This window comes from Scleropages formosus, chromosome 18 (genome assembly GCF_900964775.1).
Source record: "Scleropages formosus chromosome 18, fSclFor1.1, whole genome shotgun sequence".
NCBI lineage: Eukaryota > Metazoa > Chordata > Actinopteri > Osteoglossiformes > Osteoglossidae > Scleropages > Scleropages formosus.
This window is the reverse complement of record NC_041823.1, coordinates 6,321,777-6,341,787: the sequence shown is the minus strand read 5'-3', so window position 1 is coordinate 6,341,787 and position 20,011 is coordinate 6,321,777. Positions and strand designations below refer to the sequence as shown.

At 47.7% G+C, this 20,011-nt stretch overlaps 2 protein-coding genes across 2 annotated transcripts in view; both read right to left on the bottom strand.

The window, feature by feature from the left end:
• Positions 1 to 3,471, bottom strand: part of rims2a (regulating synaptic membrane exocytosis 2a) — a 182,905-nt gene extending 179,434 nt beyond the window's left edge. Inside the window, exons 1-2 of the mRNA XM_029259821.1 lie at positions 3,263 to 3,471; positions 2,271 to 2,424 (exon numbers count right to left, since the gene is read on the bottom strand). Of these exons, the coding sequence (XP_029115654.1) occupies positions 2,271 to 2,410 (140 nt within the window). The 5' untranslated portion in view covers positions 2,411 to 2,424; positions 3,263 to 3,471. The remainder of the gene's footprint in view (positions 1 to 2,270; positions 2,425 to 3,262) is intronic.
• Positions 3,472 to 5,528: 2,057 nt separating this feature from the next.
• On the bottom strand, positions 5,529 to 19,951 carry dcaf13 (ddb1 and cul4 associated factor 13). The gene is made up of 11 exons (XM_018762848.2): positions 19,735 to 19,951; positions 18,616 to 18,815; positions 18,382 to 18,489; positions 18,174 to 18,263; positions 17,518 to 17,673; positions 17,263 to 17,340; positions 17,081 to 17,163; positions 16,489 to 16,653; positions 11,870 to 12,005; positions 7,597 to 7,760; positions 5,529 to 6,208 (listed from the first exon to the last, which is right to left on the bottom strand). Exons 1-11 carry the CDS (start codon positions 19,802 to 19,804, stop codon positions 6,121 to 6,123), a joined length of 1,338 nt encoding a protein of 445 aa, XP_018618364.1. The 5' UTR covers positions 19,805 to 19,951; the 3' UTR covers positions 5,529 to 6,120.
• Positions 19,952 to 20,011: the final 60 nt, after the last annotated feature.

Below are 20,011 nucleotides of genomic sequence, written 5' to 3'. Positions count from 1 at the left end.
CTAACCACTACGCCACCTGTCGTCCCACAAAAAATATGAGCAGTTTGTAGGCAGCGGAGCATAAAAGCTTTGCGGGAAAGTCACAAGTTACCCATGAGTTTGGAACAGCCCTGCGAAAAACTTGCGACTATCCTTTGATATGACATAATGTCAGAAATGTGTAATGATCCGTGGTTAAGGTGCAGAGTGTGTAAAGGAGACAGTGTCACCAGGAGAACCGGCTACAGTCACTGTGTGCACACGGGTCTTATTAATAACTGATGCTTTTCAAAGTTCAGTTTGACAAAGCAGATTCGGTCTACACAGCACCTCCCCAAAGGGAAGGGTAAATCAACGCAGCTTTTATTTCATTTAAAAATGGAGTTATAACAGCGGTCAGAGTGACATGCGGCGTCGCTCCGCCGCAAAACCTCCGTTCCACCTTAAACGGGAAGCGTCGCGGGAACGAAACGGTTAACCGTGCAGAAGAAGGGGGGGGAATGCACTTGTGCCCAGGAAAACTGTGCTGAACAATAAATTGAAAGCAAAACGTGGACGGAGCAGCGGTTCCAACAGCCTCTCTCGGTGCAGAAGTGGAAGAAAACGTGCCACCTCTGGCCCGGAAAACTCCGGTCCACCTTAAAAGAGGGAGCTGGAGAGCGACGTGGTGCTGAACGCGCGACCCCCCGCGTGCAGGAGGGGTGGTGGTGGTTGTGGGGGGGGCGCAGCTGCACACCGCGATCGAGACCATTATTAACCCTCTGCTTCAGTACATATGTTCAAAGCCGGCGCCACGAACCATCCGTCACGAGCCATTAATTAACGGCGCGCTGCGTCGGGTCGCGCGAACACGCGCCCGCACCGCGCCGCAGCAGCTGGTTGTGGGGTCCGGAGTGAAGATGGCGGCCGTGTGGAACCCGAGCCAGGGCGCACGGTGTGGGAGAGCAGAGGCCCCTGGTGTTTACAAAGTGCCGGCGTGATGTAGTGGAGTCACAGAGCAACGCTAATAATAATATCGCTCATCATAATAAGAGTAATAATTAAAGCCGGCGATAATAAAGGTGAATCCCTGAGAGCCACAGCGCAGCGCGAAGCGAAAGGGAAGGGAAGCAGAGCCCGACAAGCGACCGCCAAAGAGACGCGCGAGTCCCAGTGTGTGAGGAGGTTGCTTCACATTCCACCCCTCGTCACTCATTAATATTCCCATCTATGATAAATCCATAAACGCGCATTAGTGTAGCCGTACTGTGTGTCCGGAGAGGATGAACACACACGCGCAGCCCGTGCTCACACTGTGAACAACTGAAGAGTTTAGGCACAGTTGAAACCATAATCACTGTCAGCGCTGCCAGCACCAACATTTATTCCATCAACACCACCAGGACCTTCTCAGTCAGAACTACTGGCATCACCAACATGGGTTCCATGAAAAGCACCAGCACCTTCTCAATGAGAACTACCAGCACCACCAACACTGGGTCCACGGAAACCACCAGCACCTTCTCAATCAGAACTACCAGCACCACTAACACTGGGTCCACGGAAACCACCAGCACCTTCTCAATCAGAACTACCAGCACCACCAACACTGGGTCCACGGAAACCACCAGCACCTTCTCAATCAGAACTACCAGCACCACCAACACTGGGTCCACGGAAACCACCAGCACCTTCTCAATCAGAACTACCAGCACCACTAACACTGGGTCCACGGAAACCACCAGCACCTTCTCAATCAGAACTACCAGCACCACTAACACTGGGTCCACGGAAACCACCAGCACCTTCTCAATCAGAACTACCAGCACCACCAACACTGGGTCCACGGAAACCACCAGCACCTTCTCAATCAGAACTACCAGCACCACTAACACTGGGTCCACGGAAACCACCAGCACCTTCTCAATCAGAACTACCAGCACCACTAACACTGGGTCCACGGAAACCACCAGCACCTTCTCAATCAGAACTACCAGCACCACCAACACTGGGTCCACGGAAACCACCAGCACCTTCTCAATCAGAACTACCAGCACCACCAACACTGGGTCCACGGAAACCACCAGCATGTTCGCAATCAGAACTACTACCGGAATCAGCAACACCAGCACGTCCAGAAGCATCAACACCACCAGCACCATGAGCAGCAACCACCTCCATCAGCACCAGCAGCAGCACCAGGAGCAGCACCAGCAGCAGCACCACGGCACTTTCAGCACCCTGGACAGCTCCGGGGCCGCATTTCACCGAGCACAGAAAACACACACGGCAGAGGTGTGTAAGGGTCTCACTTGAGCATGGACTGCTCCTTCTCCTCCTCCTTCTTCTGCCTGTCCATGACGCCCTGGATGATCCTGCGCTCCTCCTCGGTGAGGTGGCTCAGGTCGGGCATCTCGGGCAGGACACCCCGGGGCCCGTGTGGAGCCGACATGTTCTCCCAGAGCGCTGGAAAACACCGACAAACAGCCACATGACACAGGTCGTCCGATCAAAACATCACTTTCGAAAATTACATCGACCGAAAAATGACCGAACAGCGTGGAATTCAGTCCGACGCTCTGAAACATCTGGGGACAAACACAGGAGCCGCGTTGCTGGATAAAAAAGCGGGTGGGAAATCGGCTCTTTTGGGCGCACGAGCACAGGAACGCGTGAACACGTGTGTGTGTGAATGAGCATCAAATTATGGAAAACAAGCAATAAAATAAAAAAAAAAATGCAACTTAAAACAGGAGGACTTTTGGGAGCTCGAAGGGCTCACGCTTCCCGGAGAAGCGGTCGGTCCCCCGTCCGCAAAAACACCAGCAAACAATACAATTAATTTTTTAAGGTAAAGTTAAAGGTATAAAATGAAATAAAATAAAATCCACAAATGAGGATCAGCAGCACGAGACGTGTGCGTGCGTGTGTGCGTGTGTGTGTGTGTGTGTGTGTGTGTGTGTGTGTGTGTGAGTGCGCGCGCCGGGGGCACAAGCGCGAGGCCAGCCGGACCTCCACCTTCACACCACACATGATTTTAAACACAGTAATCGGCGCACGGAGAGGAAGAGATGAGGAGCCGAGGAGGTGAAGCGATGAGGGGAGAAGCGCCTCTCGTGTGCGGAGAAGCGACCAGTCCTGCTGGCTGAAGGTGATCCACACACTCACTCTCTCCATCACCCTGCATCATCCACCATCGCGCTCCGTCAGCCAACAACCCCCCCCCCCTCCCTCCGCCCCCCATCGGATCCCTCTCCTCCATCCCCTGGTCCAGCTGAGCGCGGCTCTTAGAAGCACTACTTGCCTTTTTTGCTGTTATTTTGCCATCATTGTCGGTTCCCCGAGTCTAACCCATGGCTGTCATCTTCTAGAAGGAGGATCGTGGCATCCTGGAAACCAGGGCTCTGCTCTCGATCTTCTGTCCTCCTCCTCGCCCTCCTGCTCCTTCTCCTCCAGGTTGTTGGTTCTTGGAGGTTTCTTAAATGCACAAAAATGGATGCAGTGAAAAAAAAGGAAAATTAAAAACCCCCAGTGGACGGGGTGGGAGGAGCGCTGGATCTACGTGGAACGAGGATGGGGGGGTGTTCCATTGACGGCACAGATGGGAGGATCGGTGCCAAAATCCGGACTGGATCAGCAGCCAAGCGTGGATCGGTCTTTGTGAGACCATGAGTGCACAAAAGTGACAGGATTATGGATTACTGCTGATCTCATGTTACTGATAATTATTCATTACTATGGGACACTTTCGCAGCAAATTAATTATGCAGTTTGCACTTTTGCACAGCAAAGCATGTATTTCTACCACATCCCTTTGGGATAGGTGCTGCAATGGGATAGGGACTCAAACCAACAATCTCCAGGTAACAAATCCATGTCCTCTAAGATGACTGGTAGAATAAAACCACCCAGCTTCTACCAGTTTAACCTTAACTGGACAAGAATAGAAGAAAAAGCCAGTATTGGGTTCTTTCATGGTTTAACAATCCCGTCAAAGGTCTTCTAACCCACTGCCAGGTTATTATCAGTACAAGATGATAAATCCCAGACACACCCTGTAGGAAGGCATATTGGATAGATGTTCATTTCCTTGTGTACATTAACCATATTTCAGAAGTTAGAACTATTGCACTCTGATCCTGGACTCAGGAAAATGCTTAGTGTACTTTCCATAATGGTTTAGAGTCCGCGAGAGGGTTCAAACCTGCTGTCAAGCGAGGTTGTTGAGCCTCTCCAGTGGGACACCTTTAGGAGGTGGGGTGGTGGTTAGGTTTGATGAAAACAGCATCTGCAGCAGCATGGAGAGTAGTGGGTGTTCATATACACTTTATGTGATTGACAGCTGGGCATGGAGCAACACACACACGCACACGCACATCCTCTGAAAGTGCTGGTCCCATACGGGGTCGCGGGGAGCTGGAGCCTAACCTGGTAACACAGGGCAAAAGGCTGGAGAGGGAGAGGACACACCCAGGATGGGACGCCAGTCCATCGCAAGGCACCCCAAGCAGGACTTGAACACCAGAGCCACCGGAAAGCAGGACCCGGTCCAACCCACTGCACCACCACGTCCCCCTTTTGAGCAACACTTCCCTCACAAAATTTTGTTCTGATAAAACTACAACTGGACCCATCTGGTCACTTTGTACACGCGCTGCATATTGCGTCTGAATGTTGGCACATCCCCCTGGGTTTAGTGTCAGCCTAATAGCTACAACAAGGTACACAAAAGCCCATGATCAAGTTTCTGGAAATTAAATTATTTATGAAGGCCCCGGTCAGCGGAGTGTTAATGCGTATACATAACAACTTATAATGTATTAGAGCAAAAAAAAAAAAAAAAAAGGTTAATCAGCAGGCATTAGACTCATGTTTTCACTTTAGGCCACAACTCTGACCAACACAGCAAAAAAAAAAAAAAAAAAAAAGTGATTTATAACTCATCATAGACACATTTAACTTATTAAATACATTAACATCTAGAACTAAAACCTGAATTCAGCTGTTTATACCTTTGAAAGCTTAATTATTAACATTTCACCAGACAAAACGGGTCTTGCGGCCCGTGAGAAGTGAATCCTTTAAATGAGCTACTTTTATACATATTTCTTTATTTTTTAATGTGTTTATTATAGAATTATTGTTCAAATTGAATTTATAAAAACAAGAAACAGTGCTGTGCTTACTTTAACTCAAAATATGTGCATATTGAGCTGTAAACAGCAAACAAAAAGTGTCAAACCCCCGCCCTCCCTCGGAGAACCTGTCAACCACCATTTACACACCAATTCCAGGTGTGCCTGGATTCTGTGAAATCTAGAAGCATTTTATGGTGTGTCTGTTGACATTGCTTCAGCGATCAGTGCAGTCAGACACTAACACATTGCTTACTGCTTGACCTTATTTTTGACCCTTTCCATTAGTTTCACTGTTATATGATAATCTTTAAAAAAATGCTGAGGATCCTATCAGAGTTCAGTCTGTCATCTCCCTACCTATAGTGGCCCACTGAAGAAGAAGAAAAAAAAAAAAAAAAAAAAGAGACAGGAAGGTGGATTTGTGATGCAGAGAAGACAACCTTTTCAGTACATATTTACTCCAAAGGCAAACCAAACACCTGAACAAGCAAATACTTTTTCCTCAGGAGAAAAAAAAAAGTTTGTCAAGGAGCTGGAAAACCAGAATCCAGACTGAACACTCGGGTAACAGATGGCAAATAATTGGCTTGGAAAGGCCCTTGTGCAAATAATACCTCATCATTACAGTCCATGTTTTATTGGAGTATTTTAATACAAACAGGTATTCAAGAGTAACATATCGCTTGTTACATCACATGTATGCAGGTGAAGGATTCATTCATCCAATATAAAAGCAAGCGGACACTAAACTGTTAGAAAGGAGTTGAATTTTCAAGGTGTTATCGTAGCTGCTGGATATTCAACACTGCACGATTCCAAGAGTCTTAAACCAACAGTAAGAGTGGGCAGAAAAAAATAATAAATTCCCCTATTCCATCTTAAGCCTTAGATGCATGACTGAGAGGAGTCAGTGATCCCTAGGAGTAGTGATCTTCCCAGCACCATACTGCTCCCTTTGCGGTTGGCCTTTGGTGGAGACGCATAGCGTCACCAAGCAGACGGACTCTGCAGAAGGCACCACACTCTAGTCCACCACTGCGACCACGTGTTTCTTCTTCTCCGACACATATGGGATGGAGCCGGGCTTGCTGTGCTTGCGCACGTTGAGCTCCCTGCAAAAGACACAACACACACATTAAGTGATATACAACCAGCACATTAATTGATAACTGAGCAACAGAATTAACAAATGATCTGATCACATGACCGCGGCAGTTCATGTCATTCCTCTGAAGTGTGCTCTATGGACTGTCCTGAAGAAACGATTACCATTAATTATGAAAGTAAGACTAATAACATGCTGCCATAACTAATACCATTGCTTTGGATAGAATACAATTCAACCTCAAATAATAAAAAAAAAAAAAAAAAAAATCAATGTAGAACAACTAGCAATTAATCACTATTTATTTATTAGGAGTCAATATTTGAGACTGCATGGAAAAGTTTCTAACTACGGTGATGTGCCAACAAAACTTTACATTTTAAAAAGAAGCTGACAAGCAGAGAAGGCACATTTGAGAGTTTTTTTTTGGATGGGCTGAGAGCTGTTCCTGAACGTTCAGAACACATCAGTTGCACCTCTGGCCTAACAAGTAATTAATGTTCCCGTGAATCACACAGAGAATGCGCTAAAATGCAGGTGTTTCCTGGTAAAATACAGTGATCGCCACAAGCTGCAGGCATAGTGATTACTGCCACTGCCTTCCAGTTGGAAGTATCGGGTTTGAATCCCCATTGCCTCTGTCGTACCTGTGATCAAGGTACTTACCGTGAACAGCTACAGTAAAATTACCCAGCAGTACAAATGTGCCAACAATTCAATATAGCTCTGCTACAAACACTGTAAACTAGATGGGAGAAGAGTGGCAGATAAATTTGATTACAACATTAACAGTAATACTAAAAAAATCATACAAATTGTATATTGTTAGATTCTGCGGCCCACCGCTCAGAGTGAAGAAAAACAAAAAGTAGCCGAGGAGAACAAACAGAATCCTCTACATTCTGCTGGTAAAAGCTTTATAAAAAAAAAAAAAAAAACAGAATGACTAAAAATGACTGCACACTGGCACAGCATCCCAAATTGGAAGACAATTGGAAACCATGAGGACGCACCATCTGGAAGAGAAAGTCGACGGTGGGCCCGAGCAAATGTCATAAAGGAACCGAGTCCCTTTGCGGCTGAGCCAAGCCCAGCAACCGGTCTGCTAATCCGCACCTACACAATACTCACTGGGGCTAAAAAAAGTGCAGCAATCGGATCACACTCACAGAGGAACCAAATGAGCAGCGCACTTCCTGGAGAAGCTTAGCAGAAATTTTAAAGGTTTTCGTGACATGTCGAGAACAATTAAGTCTGGTTGACAGTGATGCTGAGACACGAATGATGAAGGCAGATGAGGGAGGTCATTTCCTGCTAAGAGGGCAGGTAGGACGCAGCGATGGCAGGATGAGAGCGGAGCGGCGGAAAAGGGCAGGTGCGAGGAGGAGCACTCACTTCCTGCGGCGCGCCTCCTTCATGACATGCAGCTCCTTCCGCTGGCTGTAGATCTCCCTGGGCAGGTGGCGGTGGCGTGTAATGCGCCGGATCTGTGGGTGGTGCTGGAACTTCTGCTTCAGCTTCTGGCTGTAGTTCTGGGCCTGTTTCTCCCGAGTAGTTAACTGAGGAAAGGGAGAAGGAGGTTAAGTGAAAGGGTCAGCAGAAGGCTGGGGGTTCGAGCGGTGCTCAGCTTTGAAGGGGAAAAGAGGGAAAGAGTAGATTGAGTAGGGGATCATCTCAACCCACAACCCAAGGTCCAAAAGCCACATCATTCACGTCCACCACATCTCCCTACAGCCCTTTCCTTATCCGTTGAACAACCAACGCACACAGTTCCTGAATAGACTCAACTCAAAACCCAACATGAAAACTGGTGCCCTTTGGCTCACATAACAGAACTTTGGCACCAGGATTTGCGTCCTTTATATCTTCCTGAGATCCAGCTGTCCATTCTTGTCCACTCTAGAGGACACATTATTAAACGCAGTCCCAGTGCACCTTATAAAGGGCATTCTGTGCTTTACATGATACATGTTTGGGGTGGGACCAGCTTCCTAGAAATACAGCAAGCATGCCAAAAAGCTTTTTTGTTACCCATAAATAATTTTTATCCATGTTCCAACTTAGTGGAGAACATATTAAAAAGCTAATTACTATTGTCTCAAATAGGGAAAATAATGCCAGTGTTTATTTTATTGCTCATAACATCTTTCAATGTTTTAGCGATTTTCAGGTGTCACATTGTCAGCCCATAAACAAAAATTTTCCTTATAAGAAATGACAGTAATGCGACATCCATTTAGCAGTTCCGCACCCCAAGACTGATTTCACTGAATTTATTAGGCCTGTTAAGTGAGGGGAACCTACACTCTCAGAATTACTGGTCTCAACTCCCCAGAAAAGAAAAGATGTGAACTCGTGGACCAAGTCGACTGCACTGCTCCGCAAAATCGCAAACGCAGAGAGAAACCCAAAGGCTCTGAGCTGCTCATTAACCCGTCCCACTGCAGTGCTCACAGCCCCTCCACCCCACTGCATTTGCATGTATGTGCTATGCACACTAATTATCTATTCTTAATGATTTATGATGCTCCTTAATCATTGATTTATAATAAAAATTCACATACTTTTGGATTTGGGCAGGAAGGGTCAATATCATTCACTGAAAGTGTAAAAATTTAGGGAAAGAACTTATGAAGTTCAGATGTTTCGAAGAGCAGAAGCGTTCCCATAGAAGTTATAAAGTATAAAACAGTACAGGAACATAAGGCCCTTGTGGATTAAAACCCAGCAGACTGGTGGAGTTTGGAGCAGGTTGGTGTCAAACCCCAAGCTCTTCAACAATAGCACCTCACCTTGGGCTCCAACTGGTGCAGGGCTTTCACCTCCGCACTCTGTCAACGAAGAGATCCCAGAACCATCTGAGCAGAGCAGAGTCACACCCTCCTCTCTTCATTTCCCATAAATCTGTGCTGTGTGCCGGGCCTCTCGTGCGCTGACATCTAAGCACTTGCTCTTAAAGGGCTTTTATTCTAATTAAAAGCAATGATTATCTTAAACTCAATTTATTTCAAGGCAGCAAATTGCTGCTGATCTGGTTGAACTGCAATGCAGCCATAGACCAAAAAAAAAAAAAAAAAACTTAAGGCCCTTTAACTGTCGCTTATGAAATTCTTAACTTATCTTCTGATGAAATACGGGCAGGGAAAACTTTATGGTGTCGAGTCCTAAGTGAGACCTGAAGAAAATCTTTGGTGATTATAAAGTGATTTCTGAGAGCAGCAACTTAGGAATCTGTGCAAAAGAATTTGTGCATTCAACACTCATGAACTTCTGTGCACTTCCACGATGCAACACTCAGTCCATCACTTTGAAATCCCTGATTGTTATATGAAAAAGTTTCTAATAAAATAATAAAAAAAAAAAAAAAAACAAATTGATGGTTGTCAAAAGCAAGGAGCTTTGTCTTTTGTCAAGCTTATCTGATGCTTTCAAAAGCCAACAGAAGTGTTTCATTTTCATTTCATCTGAACACAAAAGGTTTAAGAAGTGCATTTCTTGCGACGGCACAGATCTGGTACGTGGTGGGCATTCTCCCAGCCGGGTGCCCAGACATAAGCAGCAAACCACACAGTCCATATGATCATTAACCATTACGATCCGATGCCTTCTTCCCAAGTGACAAAGTTATGTTTGCACATTAAGCTAATTACAATGATTTACCTACTATAGCCGGCTAATTTTTTTATTGTATCTGTTCAGGGTATACCTTTAGAGAATACTACAGCAACAGGTGGGATTCCAACCCAAGTCTTTAGATTTCAAGGCAAGAGCCCTAACCACTATGCCGCCTACATTAGCAACAACTGAACGATACAGTAAGTCCAGAAAAAAGCAGAGGGCTACAATACACTCTCAAACTTCCAAAATGAGCTGACATCAGTGGTTGATGAAGCCACTTCAAATATACTCAAATGTTTCGTATAGAAACTTATTGAACAATTAGGACTGGCGAGGCCACCAGACCCTGCCGCAAAGCCCAGACAGAGCCTTGATTCAGCGCTTCCCGTTTAATTAAAATACCCCACATGGCACCGGAGAAGCATCTCATTGGTAATTTTCATGGCTCTTGCTCTAAGTGATTGGCCCGTTAAAAGTGCTGATGAAGAGGTGCCTGCTGTCAGGACCTCTTAAGCGGAAGGCTTCCGAATAAATTTTGTCTCATGTACTTACAGTAAGACACGTGCCAGCAGCTGGTGTGCTCCAGCCCGTGAGCTGCATTACAGCGATATGGAGCGTGGATGCGGCCAGAGGATGGAACGGGCCGAGGAAGCCCCACTTTCCCCATAACATTTCCTTCTGATAGTTTAATGCCGCATGGTCCATTTTTAGAAGAACTAAGTAACAATTTTAGTTAATTCAATTTGTTATAAGCTGCAGTTAACATGCAGAGAGTAAGAGGTAGCATGGTGGTGCAGCGGGTAGCACTGGTGATGCACATGTCCCAGGTTATAGATTCAGATGTAGGTTCAAATCCAGATAAGTCTGTGGCGTGCTGGAAGTGTGCGCTAAGTTTGTCACTCTAAATCGCCTTTAGTGTTTGTCTGTGTGTGAGCAAATGTGTGTCTGACCACTTAGCAATGGAAGAGTACACCCTTGACGGGATGCGATACCTCTTGCCCTGTGCTGCCAGGATAGGCTCTGGACCACCATGACCCATCACTAGACAAGCAGTTATTGAGAAAACATGCTTTTCCCGAGTGATCTGTACTTCCTGTGTGAGAGGAACTTGCAATAAGAGCTGCGTTTACGGGGGAAATTAGCAGGCAAGGGTACCAAAAGACACAAATACTGGAGCTAAAGATACTCAGCTTTAGTGTGGATGTTTCTACAATCAACAGGCAGTAGGAACACAGGAACTGTGGTTGAGCTTCAGACTGGACACTGACCACTACCTCCCCACAACCATGGACGGTGCCCCCCGGACACCAATGGCTCCCATCAGCTTGTTTGGCTGCAACAACACAGCCTCTCCTTTTCTGGGCTAATGCACCAACCACATGCTATTTAGGGGGCCTCTGCCAGCACTGAGACGGATGGCCCTGCTGCACAGAGCAGCAAGTTGTAGGGAAAGAACCACCGGGGGCAGCACTGAGCACAGCACCAAGTACAGCGGCACACGAGGCACTCAAATCCAGGACTCTGCTGAGCTCATTCACAAAATGCTACTGCATTTCTCTTCATTTTACTTAACCCCTTTCTTATCCTAAGAGGAAAATTAAAAAGAAATAAAGTTTTTCACAATTTCTTCCTAGTTTTTCAATAAATGCTAAAATAATTTACATTTATTCAACTATGTGATGTTTTTCTACAAAGTGACATGGGACGTTAATCTCCCTACGACTATTTACCATTTACACAGCTGGATGATTTTACTGGAGCAATTCAGGGTAAGTATCTTGCTCAAGGGTACTACAGCAGTAGTTGAGATCTGAACTAACAACCCTTGGTTTCAAAGGCATCAGTTTCAATTACTACACTATCAGCTGCCATCACAATAATGAATTAAGTTTATCAACAAATTTCACAAAATGTATAAATCATTACTTGAAAGGAAAACTGAAATTAGACGTAAGAGGTACAAGAGACGGTAGTGAGGAGGGCAACAGCACGAGGAGGTCAACGAGCAGGAGCGAAAACTGGAACAGAACCCGGGAAGAAGAGAACTCACCAATCCCAGCTTCTCGGAGGCGTTGGCTTTCCACAAGCGAATGTTCATCTCGTCTGAGCCGGTCATGATGTACTTGTTGTCCAGGGACCACTTCACGCAGATGACATGCTGCATTCTTTTAGTGTGGTAAACCTCTCTGTGGAGGACAGAAAGGAACAGGAAAGGTTAAAACACCCCAAGGTGGCCCAAAAATGGCCCACAGCTCACAGATAAAAACAACCTTTGAGTGATATTGCTCTGTTGACCTCTAGGTGAAGGACAGAAAATAAGAATCAAAGTATGTACATCAGGAAGTAACCCACTCCACAGCTCCCGTACAACGTGACTACCACTTCTGCTAATTCTCTCAGAAGAAAATTCCGTCATACACCATCTTGTCCGTGGGGGGGGGGGACATAAAATTGACAATTTCTTATGTACTGTATTCTTCGAAGAGTAGTACGTATCCAACTTAATTTTTTCACCCTACACACATCTCACGACATTCCAGATCATCCCTTACCCTGATTCATTCACCATGTCGCCAAGGCACTTTCATTTGCATTTACAGTCTCGTTATCTTCCCGTTGAGTTGGGAATCGAGATGCTGATTGAACACTTTATTCAGCGCTCTGTGAATATCCCACTAAATCACACCTTGCGCCTCTTATGTTGAACACCAGAATTGATTATAAAACAAAGGCGGCAAAAAGCACACAGCATCCATCAGGAAGGCATGCTACACAAACCTGTGGATCAATACTGCTTGTTATTAACTAATTATTCTAATGAGAGGATCTATGAGCGATAGACAGTGTGTGGGTATTTTTGTTCACCTACATACTTTGTAACCCGCAAGTCTTTGTGAGCTCTAAAGCATTCCACAAAACAGCCAAGAACACAAACTCTAGAAAAATGTACACACTGGGGTGCCATGGTGGTGCTGCTGGTACTGCCAGTATCAGAACAGCTCCTGGGCTATGGGTTTCAACAGAGGTTCAAATCATGTTCAATCAGTGTACAGTCTGCATACGTTTCCTCTGGATGCTCTGGTTTCCTTCCACAGTCCAAAGACATGCGTTTCAGGTGAAGTCGTAACTGTAAAGTGCCTGTAGTGGGAATGTATGGGTGAGGGAATAAGTGTATGTCTGCCCTGTGACGGACTGGTATCCCACCAAAGACATACCCTGTCTGATGCATTGTGTTTGTAGGACAGGGTTTAGACCATTCTTCGGTGGGCTCACCACCTGCCGGAGAAACCATAAGGGGCCGGTGCGTTGTGATTTGGGCGGTGGTCGGGGCCGAGTGCCCGGCCGACCCAAACCTCGGGCGCCAACTCTGGTTTTTGGGACTTGGAATGTCACCTCACTGGCGGGGAAGGAGCCTGAGCTGGTGCGGGAAGTTGAGAGATACCGTCTAGATATAGTCGGGCTCACTTCCACTCACAGCTTGGGTTCTGGAACCACTCTACTCGATCGAGGGTGGACTCTCCACTATTCTGGCGTTGCCCAAGGTGAGAGGCGGCGGGCTGGTGTGGGCTTATTAATAGCCCCCCAGTTCAGCCGCCATGTGTTGGAGTCTACCCCGGTGAATGAGAGGGTCATCTCCCTACGCCTTCGGGTCAGGGAACGGTCTCTCACTGTCGTTTGTGCTTATGCGCCTAGCGGCAGTGTAGAGTACCCGGCCTTTTTAGAGTCCCTGGGGGGCGTGCTGGAAAGCGCTCCCACTGGGGACTCTGTCGTTCTACTGGGGGACTTTAACGCCCACGTGGGCAGCGACAGTGATACCTGGAGGGGCGTGATTGGGAGGAACGGCCTCCCTGATCTGAACCCGAGCGGTGAGTTGTTATTGGATTTCTGTGCTAGTCGCGGTTTATCCATAACGAACACCATGTTCATGCATAAGGGTGTCCACCAGTGCACTTGGCACCAGGACACCCTAGGTCGGAGGTCGATGATCGACTTTGTAGTCGTTTCTTCTGACCTTCGGCCATATGTCTTGGACACTCGGGTGAAGAGAGGGGCTGAGCTGTCAACTGATCACCACCTGGTGGTGAGTTGGATTCGATGGCGGGGGAAAAAGCTGGACAGACCTGGCAGGCCCAAACGCATAGTGAGGGTCTGTTGGGAACGTTTGGCGGAGGCCCCTGTCAGAGAGGTCTTCAACTCCCACCTCCGACAGAGCTTCAACCAGGTCCCGAGGGAGGTGGGGGACATTGAGTCTGAATGGACTATGTTCCGCTCCTCCATTGTCGGTGCGGCTGTTCGGAGCTGCGGCCATAAGGTCTCCGGTGCCTGTCGCGGCGGCAATCCCCGAACACGGTGGTGGACACCGGAAGTAAGGGATGCCGTCAAGCTGAAGAAGGAGTTCTATCGGGCCTGGCTGGCTCATGGGACTCCTGAAGCAGCTGACAGGTACCGACGGGCCAAACGGAGCGCGGCTCTGGCAGTCGCCGCGGCAAAAACTCGGGCTTGGGAGTTCGGTGAGGCCATGGAGGAAGACTTTCGGTCGGCCTCAAAGAGATTCTGGCAAACCGTCCGGCGACTCAGAGGGGGGAAGCGGTGTTCCACGAACACTGTTTACAGTGGAAGTGGTGCGCTGCTGACCTCAGCTGAGGATGTTCTCGGGCGGTGGAAGGAGTACTTTGAGGATCTCCTCAATCCCTCCGACACGCCTTCCGTAGAGGAAGCTGAGGCTGGGGACTCGGAGGGGGACTCGTCCATTACCCTGGCTGAAGTTGCTGAGGTAGTCAAAAAACTCCTCGGTGGCAAGGCTCCGGGGGTGGATGAGATCCGCCCCGAGTTTCTCAAGTCTCTGGATGTTGTGGGGCTGTCTTGGCTGACACGCCTCTGCAGCATCGCGTGGAGTTCGGGAACGGTGCCTCTGGACTGGCAGACCGGGGTGGTGGTCCCTCTTTTTAAGAAGGGGGACCGGAGATTGTGTTCCAACTACAGGGGGATCACACTCCTTAGCCTCCCTGGGAAAGTCTATGCCAGGGTACTGGAAAGGAGAATCCGACCGATAGTCGAACCTCGGATCCAGGAGGAGCAATGCGGTTTTCGCCCTGGCCGTGGAACACTGGACCAGCTCTATACCCTCACTAGGGTGTTGGAGGGTTCGTGGGAGTTTGCCCAACCAGTCCATATGTGTTTTGTGGACCTGGAGAAGGCATTCGACCGTGTCCCTCGTGGCATCCTGTGGGGGGTGCTTCGGGATTATGGGGTTCGGGGCTCGTTGCTACGGGCTGTTCGTTCCCTGTATGACCGGAGCAGGAGCTTGGTTCGCATTGCCGGCAGTAAGTCAGACCTGTTCCCGGTGCATGTTGGACTCCGCCAGGGCTGCCCTTTGTCACCGATTCTGTTCATTATTTTTATGGACAGAATTTCTAGGCGCAGTCAGGGAACGGAGGGTGTCTGTTTTGGTGGCCGCGAGATCTCGTCTCTGCTTTTTGCGGACGATGTGGTCCTGTTGGCTTCATCAAGTCAAGACTTGCAGCGTGCACTGGGGAGGTTTGCAGCCGAGTGCGAAGCGGCGGGGATGAGAATCAGCACCTCCAAATCCGAGGCCATGGTTCTCAGTCGGAAAAAGGTGGATTGCTCCCTCCGGGTTAGGGGGGAGTTGCTCCCTCAAGTGGAGGAGTTTAAGTATCTTGGGGTCTTGTTCACGAGTGAGGGAAAAATGGAGCGGCAGGTCGACAGACGGATCGGTGCGGCGTCTGCAGTAATGCGGTCATTGTACCGGTCTGTTGTGGTGAAGAGGGAGCTGAGTCGTAAGGCGAAGCTCTCAATTTACCGGTCGATCTACGTTCCTACCCTCACCTATGGTCATGAACTCTGGATCATGACCGAAAGAATGAGATCGCGGATACAAGCGGCAGAAATGAGTTTCCTCCGCAGAGTGGCTGGGCGCACCCTTAGGGATAGGGTGAGGAGCTCAGTCACCCGGGAGGAGCTCGGAGTAGAGCCGCTGCTCCTCCGCATCGAGAGGAGCCAGTTGAGGTGGCTCGGGCATCTGTTCCGGATGCCTCCTGGACGCCTCCCTGGGGAGGTGTTCCGGGCTTGTCCCACTGGGAGGAGGCCTCGGGGCAGACCCAGGACACGTTGGAGAGACTATGTCTCCCGGCTGGCCTGGGAACGCCTTGGGGTTCCCCCAGAGGAACTGGAGGAGGTGTGCGGGGAGAGGGAAGTCTGGAGTACTCTGCTCGGACTGCTGCCCCCGCGACCCGGCCCCGGATAAAAGCGGAGGAAGATGGATGGATGGATGGATGGATGGTTTAGACCATCACAACCCTGCATGAGGCAAATGGGTTTTGATGATGCGTGGATTAACAGAACTGGTTAGATGTGAGATGCACCATTGTGATATGATTATGAACAGTTCTTAACTATGTATGACCAAGAGCCATCACAACTTGGACACACCCTGAGTGCTCTCACACAAGTTTCATGTGTCTGCTCACTCGTATCATTCATATGGTGAAAACCATTATTCCAAAGGCTGTTCCTCCTATTAATCAAAGCTAAGCAGCTCAACGCAGCAGTGAAATCTGGTTGGTTCCGGCACACCGCCAATACCATCAGGGCCATGAGGTCGACCAGTCTTCATGGATGTGAGGGGAAAGGGGGAGGACACAGGCTGACCTGCTGTGAGACTTCTTCTCTGGGAAGATGCGGATGGTTTTGTCGAAACTGGCAGACACAAACTCCTTCCCTGTCGGCGAGTAGTCCACGTCAAGAACTGCTGACACATGGTCACTGTGCATCACAATGGGCATGCTCAGTTGCCGCATGTCGTATGTGTACAGGCTGGGAGAGAAGGGACAGGGGGACAAGCGGTCACCTGCAAGCTTCTGGAAGCCCATCTCAATTATGAAGTCAGTTGTTACTAATCAGCTGGTACCAAATTTAACTATTAAGACATTAAGAAGTCCCCAGAGGAATGGAGGCATGAGTCCCATTATAGTAAAAGCCTGTTTTGCATATCCCATACTAACAAAATATGGATTACTTAATATACCTAACCAATACGGCAGTACAAAGGGTGAAAGTCAAGTTGAAATTTGCTATTTTATATAAGGGTCCATTAATGTGTCTAACAATATTTAAAAATAAAAAAATTTTTTAAAAAAATTACCAGGCTCTGATTAAAGTTCCACATGAATGAAGAATGGAATTAAAAACGTCAGCAGTACAAAAGGCTATTTCTTTTTGCTTTATCGGAAATGCTGCTTACTGGTAATCTTCATTTGCACACGTGAAGATATAAGCTTCCATCGGATTCCAGCACAAGGTGTTACTCCTCATGTTCATAATAACCTGTATGGAAACCACAACATACCATCAACGCCAAACCTGTGGCTTCTAAACCATCTGCGTAAAGGCACTATGAGTCAAATGTGGAGGTTCTTGTTGTACCTTCTGGAGGGGAGTTGCTTCCCTCATGTCATACAGTATGATGCTTCGGTCTGAAGCACAGCTGGCAAGAAGCTCCGTCTGCAAGAGAAAACACACAGGAGGAGGTTGTTTAGTGTCAGCATACACATCACACCCAGTCTGAAAAATTAAAAACTTTCTTCCAACATCAGTGACATACAGAAATGAAAAACTACAGCGCTGATATTAATATCCATCTGATCCCAGGTGTTAAATGAGAGCCAGAAAACGACTCGCCTCCACAGGGTTGAAGCGCACGCAGCTCACACTGTCCACCCCCCAGGTGAATGAGCGGATGGGGCTGCTCCTTTGCTCATCCCAGATGTCCACCTGCTGACCGCAAGTCGCAAACACGCCTTCCTTCTGGTGGTGGTCGATACCGGTGTACACGGTCTGTGGGGAAGTAGCACGACCTGTCTCACAATGCTCTTCTTTGGCACAAGCAGTAACATACATGGCAACCTAACACTTCTGTACAACACTAGCTCCACATCTTACAAATGGTCAAGTTATGAACTTCTGGAGATATGGAAAAAATTCCTGGATTGTTCATTTTTATCTGCGCTTCCCAGTTATGCATCGTCTAAAATTTCTATCTGCGACAGAGCAAATGTTTTCGTAATACGAAGAGCCGGTGTACTTAATGGGGATTGTTGTGAGAAGGTCATGAAAGGCCGGTGTATGTAGAGTGTATATGCTGCTGTGTTTTCAATCGGCTCAAGTATTCAGCTAGCGCAGTTATTCCAGTCAATAAACTACTTTTCGTTGTTTTTTTTTTTTTCCCCCAGCCCTGAATCTGCTCCTATCCAGCAGGAAACCAGCCCACACTGCAGCCCACCAGCAACAGGACTGGGAGGCCAAGATGGAAAGGAGCATCTCCTTGCCCCCCTTACCTTTCCCAGAATCATATTCAGTGGTTCTTCTTCCTCTCCATAACCAGGTGCTTCCATTTTCCACTGTTTGATGGTCTTATCATCACCAACCTGTAACATGGGAGCCAGCAGCTAAATACCACTCACAAGCAATGGGCTGCCAAATGAAGACGATGACACAAAGGCTGATTGTCACACAGACTATGACTGAGGAGTGCAGGTCGGTTACCGTGAAAAACGAGGTTCCGCAGAAGCGCGCACACATTCCTCGAACAAACCCCTCGTGCGCCTGCAGCGTGCGGACACACTTCTTCGTGGGCAAGTTCCACACTTTGACCTGCAACGCACACAAATCGCATCATTTCCTGAGAAAGAAGTCAGAACTCCTCATGAAGAGTGTAACTTTCTTGTATTTAGGTCTTATGAATAAGAGGGGTATTAATGTTGTTGGGATGTTACCGACCTCTCCGTCACAGGAGCCAGACAGCAGCGTGGACAGACTGGTCGGATGCTTCGCCATGCAGTTCACCGCATCCCTATGGCCATCTAGTGCCGCCACGAAGGGCTTGGCGAACACGCGTTCCAGCTTGGTGGCGTTCATTGCCCGAGTGTATTCCCTCGGCACCTCAAATGGGTGCAGCGTGGGGTCATAATTTCTGGGGACTGAAAATGGATGTTACTTCATTTACATTTATTCACTTAGCAGACGCTTTTGTCCAAAGCGATTTACAACAGGTACTATGTAGTGTTACTAGCCCACACACCTTATTCACCAAGGTGACTACATTGCTAGATAGACTACTTACGAGGGGTCACTCATCCATGCATCAGTGAAACACACACTCTCTCTTTGTCACTCACACACTATGGGTGAATCTGAACAGCATGTCTTTGGACTGTGGGAGGAAACCAGAGTACCCAGAGGAAATCCACACAGACACAGGGAGAACATGCAAACTCCACATAGACTGACCGAGGTTCGAACCCACGTTCTCTCGCACCACCCAGGTGCTGCGAGACAGCAGTGCTGTGCCCCCATGATGATCATGCTGCCCATCATCAATGATTAATGGGACAGCTGAGCTGTAGGGGTTACAGTTTGATGATCCCCACCTTCAGCTGCAGTACCCTTGCAAGGTATTTACCCTGAACTGTTATGGTAAAATTACCTGGCTGTAATGGTTAAATACTGTAACGGCTTAGCACTGTAACTAGTTGCTTAGAGAAAAGTGTCAACTAAAATGAATAAATTCATTAAATCATTACAAATGTAAAGAACTAGCTGGAGGTGAGATTCGAACCTGTGATCTTTTGGGTACAAAGCGGTAGCAGCACCACTACGCTACCAACATGCGTATAATTTCTGAATTATTCATAATGCTAAATAATACAGCGTTAAATAACACACAGTATAACACTCACGGTGAATAAACAGGAAAAGCGCGGTAGAGTGCTTCAGAAAAAATAGTTTAAATTTATTGTAGTAAAAAATTAATCATCTTTGTATGTGGTATATACACACACAAAAAGGTGGATACAGTAATTGTCAAGCATGAAGAATGAATGAATATCATGATCGTACCACGCTGGATGTCTCTGGTGGTTTCGCGGACATAGTCGTCCGGGTTTCGGCACAGCACCTTCACTTTCATCTTCTTCTTCGCTCTCTGGATATCAGACTTCGCTGTGAAATAAAACTTTCTTTGAAAGAAATACTAGTAAACAAGGTGGAAAAACAACGAACTAGCATCCACGCGTGCCTCAACCCGGAGCTCAGGACGCCATCTTTGTTTACAGGAAATCCGTGCGGTATCACCGCGGAACTTCCGCTTCTGCCCTCTAGCGGCTCGGCGGGCCAG